The sequence below is a fragment of the Sceloporus occidentalis genome, unplaced genomic scaffold (genome assembly GCF_023333645.1).
Source record: "Sceloporus occidentalis isolate IW3139 unplaced genomic scaffold, rSceOcc1.0.p SCAF_26, whole genome shotgun sequence".
Taxonomy (NCBI): Eukaryota; Metazoa; Chordata; class Lepidosauria; order Squamata; family Phrynosomatidae; genus Sceloporus; species Sceloporus occidentalis.
Genome location: NW_028317006.1, coordinates 957,600 through 960,060, shown reverse-complemented (window position 1 = coordinate 960,060; position 2,461 = coordinate 957,600). Strand labels below are relative to the sequence as shown.

The following is a 2,461-nucleotide window of genomic DNA, read 5'->3' as shown; positions in this document are numbered from 1 at the left end:
TTCCTTTAAATTTACAGTACATTTCCCCCTAAGCGGGGATTTAAATTGTGTATGTTTTATTTAATCAAGTAAATGTTCCTGAATTATGTTTTTCTTTCTATATCTAGTAAGAAATCTCATTCACAAAAGATCTCTCATGTGCAACAAATGTAACTCACTGAGTAATGATTTACATAGCACTTTGGCGATGGGTTAAATTGCAACCCAATTATTTTAACAACATGTAGTGTTATTTAAAGTTGTATTTTTTCCCCAGCTCTAAAGTAATATTTCATCAATAAAAGGGCAGAAATCTCACCACCAAACCCGTATTGTGTGCAATAAGCATCGTACTGCTCAAAAGGTAAAAGAATCATAATTATATTGTTTTCTTTGTAAACTGCATAGAGATTCTCTGCTGGTATTTTTGTCAAGGATTGGATAGTGTTTGTGTTAAATGTTATTTGCCCAAATATAAGAAATGAGGTAAATCACTGAATTTGGAAAATAAATTTTCATGAATACTGTTTTGTTTTTTTAAAATAAGGTATATAAGGTTATAAAAATGTTTACCATTCATCTAATTGATTCGCTATTGTACAGGCCTTGTAGTCTTAGCAGCAACCTGTGGTGTACAAGTTAAAATGCCGCTTTTAGTATATTGCTAAATTATTAGCAATAATTAATATACTAATAATTAATTTAATAATAAACTCTAAATTTAAATATTGCTAGTTTATTTCCAAGCATCTATAAGCATGGAAATATCAAGATACCTTTGAAGGAAACCAACAGCTATTTTATGTTAGCAAACCTTACGTTTAATGCTATTTCATTGCCTTAATTTAGTGTTTTAATTTTAAAATGGGTTTTGCCAGTGTAAGAATGCCCACGATGGAAGACATCAAACCACACAGTCCGATGACTCCTTGGTTTGTTTCGTAAATTTGTAAACGATCAAGGGGGCTTAAAAGATCGCACACATTTTTTACAGTGTCCAATAAAACGGGAGGGTTTTCCTTTAAACTCAGGCAAAACATTACTAAGAAGTTTTCAAGCGATTTCAATAACAAGGTGGATATGTGGGGATTAGGGCCATTCCCAGAAACCACTTCCTTGTCTAAACGTTTTCTTTCCTTAGACTCTTTATCCATGCATTGTAATATTTCATATAAATCCCTCGCCAAGTTCAGCAGGAGAGAATAATAATAGCACTGGGCCGCTCTAGTGCGCCATTTCTCCTTATTGATACCAGACATTAAGCCGACACTTCTTGCCCAAAGGATCGTATCACAAGTGAAATAAAAGAAACGGTTCACATTGGCTGCTGTCAGACAGTAGCAGCGAAAGGAATCGGAAATCTTCATAGATGCTCTTGAAGCTTCGATAGCATGTACCATGTTGCCAAGCCTGAATACTATAAGAGAAATCAACAAGGTTTATCACTGATCCAGGCAGTCGACACTGGAATGTCTCTCAAAGTTCAAAGGTGCACATTCTTGGCACATGGATTGGAAAAAAAAAATCTATTTTAAGGTGAGGTTGCTGGATTCTAAACATTAAATTACACAATTCCACAGACTTTGAAAGGAATCCATCATAAAATTGTCATTTTGTGGTAAGAGTATACATCAAGGTCTTCCATCAATTATTAAAAAAAACTATTTAACTCAAAATCTCACACAAAATTATAAATACAAATTAAAACATTACATATATCAATCAAAATCAATGTTAATGTATACCTGTTATGCAGTAATGATTTAGGTGTAATCAGGACTATGTGAATACAGGTAACACTAGATCTAATAAGTAAATGCATCCGGGCCTGCTCTTTAAGAGGAATAACACTAATAAAGTGATTGTCAGTAACATCTATGTGCCAAATTTAAATGTCAGAGACACACAGGAAGGAATTCAAATGTTTTCCATAGTAGCGCTAATATAAAAGAGAAAACTATAATACACTACGATGGGCTACGACGAATCTTATAACAATATTAAGATAAACTAATCTGTATGACTGGCAAAACCTAAAGGAGCATAGAAGTAATTAAATGAGGGGGTGGGGTTCACTACTACGTCTAGTACTTACATTTACGCCCAGAACTCATGCTAGATTCCACTCGTTTAAGCTTCAATACCACTTTCTCTTTGCCAGGCTTATTTTCTAACAAATACCTAAGCAACATGCATGCATACTGAGTGGCTCTGAAATGTAAAAAAAAAAAAAAAAAAAGTGGGAATTATGGCTATTGTACAAGAAAGTGGATTTCTGCTTGTTTCTTTTTGAAGCATTACTTCATTATATGGTGAATGAATGAAAGGTGATCAGCTACTGACAGCATACAATGGATACATATTAAACTCAGGAATAGTCATTGGCGCTGAGAAAGAAACGAGTACATTTAAAAATATGAAATTACCTGAATATGCGATCTCTTCCCTGACTCTGATTTGTGAATTTCACGAAAGAATCCAT

The 2,461-nt window shown here is 33.7% G+C and overlaps 1 protein-coding gene across 1 annotated transcript; it reads right to left on the bottom strand.

Moving 5' to 3' along the window:
- Positions 1-824: 824 nt before the first annotated feature.
- Positions 825-2,461, bottom strand: LOC149299993 (peroxisomal membrane protein 11A-like). Its single transcript, XM_089485787.1, has 3 exons — positions 2,406-2,461; positions 2,075-2,190; positions 825-1,396 (listed from the first exon to the last, which is right to left on the bottom strand). The coding sequence occupies exons 1-3, from the start codon at positions 2,459-2,461 to the stop codon at positions 825-827; spliced, it is 744 nt and encodes a 247-aa protein (XP_089341913.1).

Excerpts from the sequence above, each read along its gene's own strand:
- LOC149299993 (XM_089485787.1), bottom strand. The coding sequence starts at position 2,461 with ATGGATTCTTTCGTGAAATTCACAAATCAGAGTCAGGGAAGAGATCGC. Across the intron at positions 2,191-2,405 it reads GGAAGAGATCGCATATTCAG|AGCCACTCAGTATGCATGCA; the intron begins GTAATTTCATAT and ends TTTACATTTCAG. Across the intron at positions 1,397-2,074 it reads CATGAGTTCTGGGCGTAAAT|TATTCAGGCTTGGCAACATG; the intron begins GTAAGTACTAGA and ends TTTCTCTTATAG.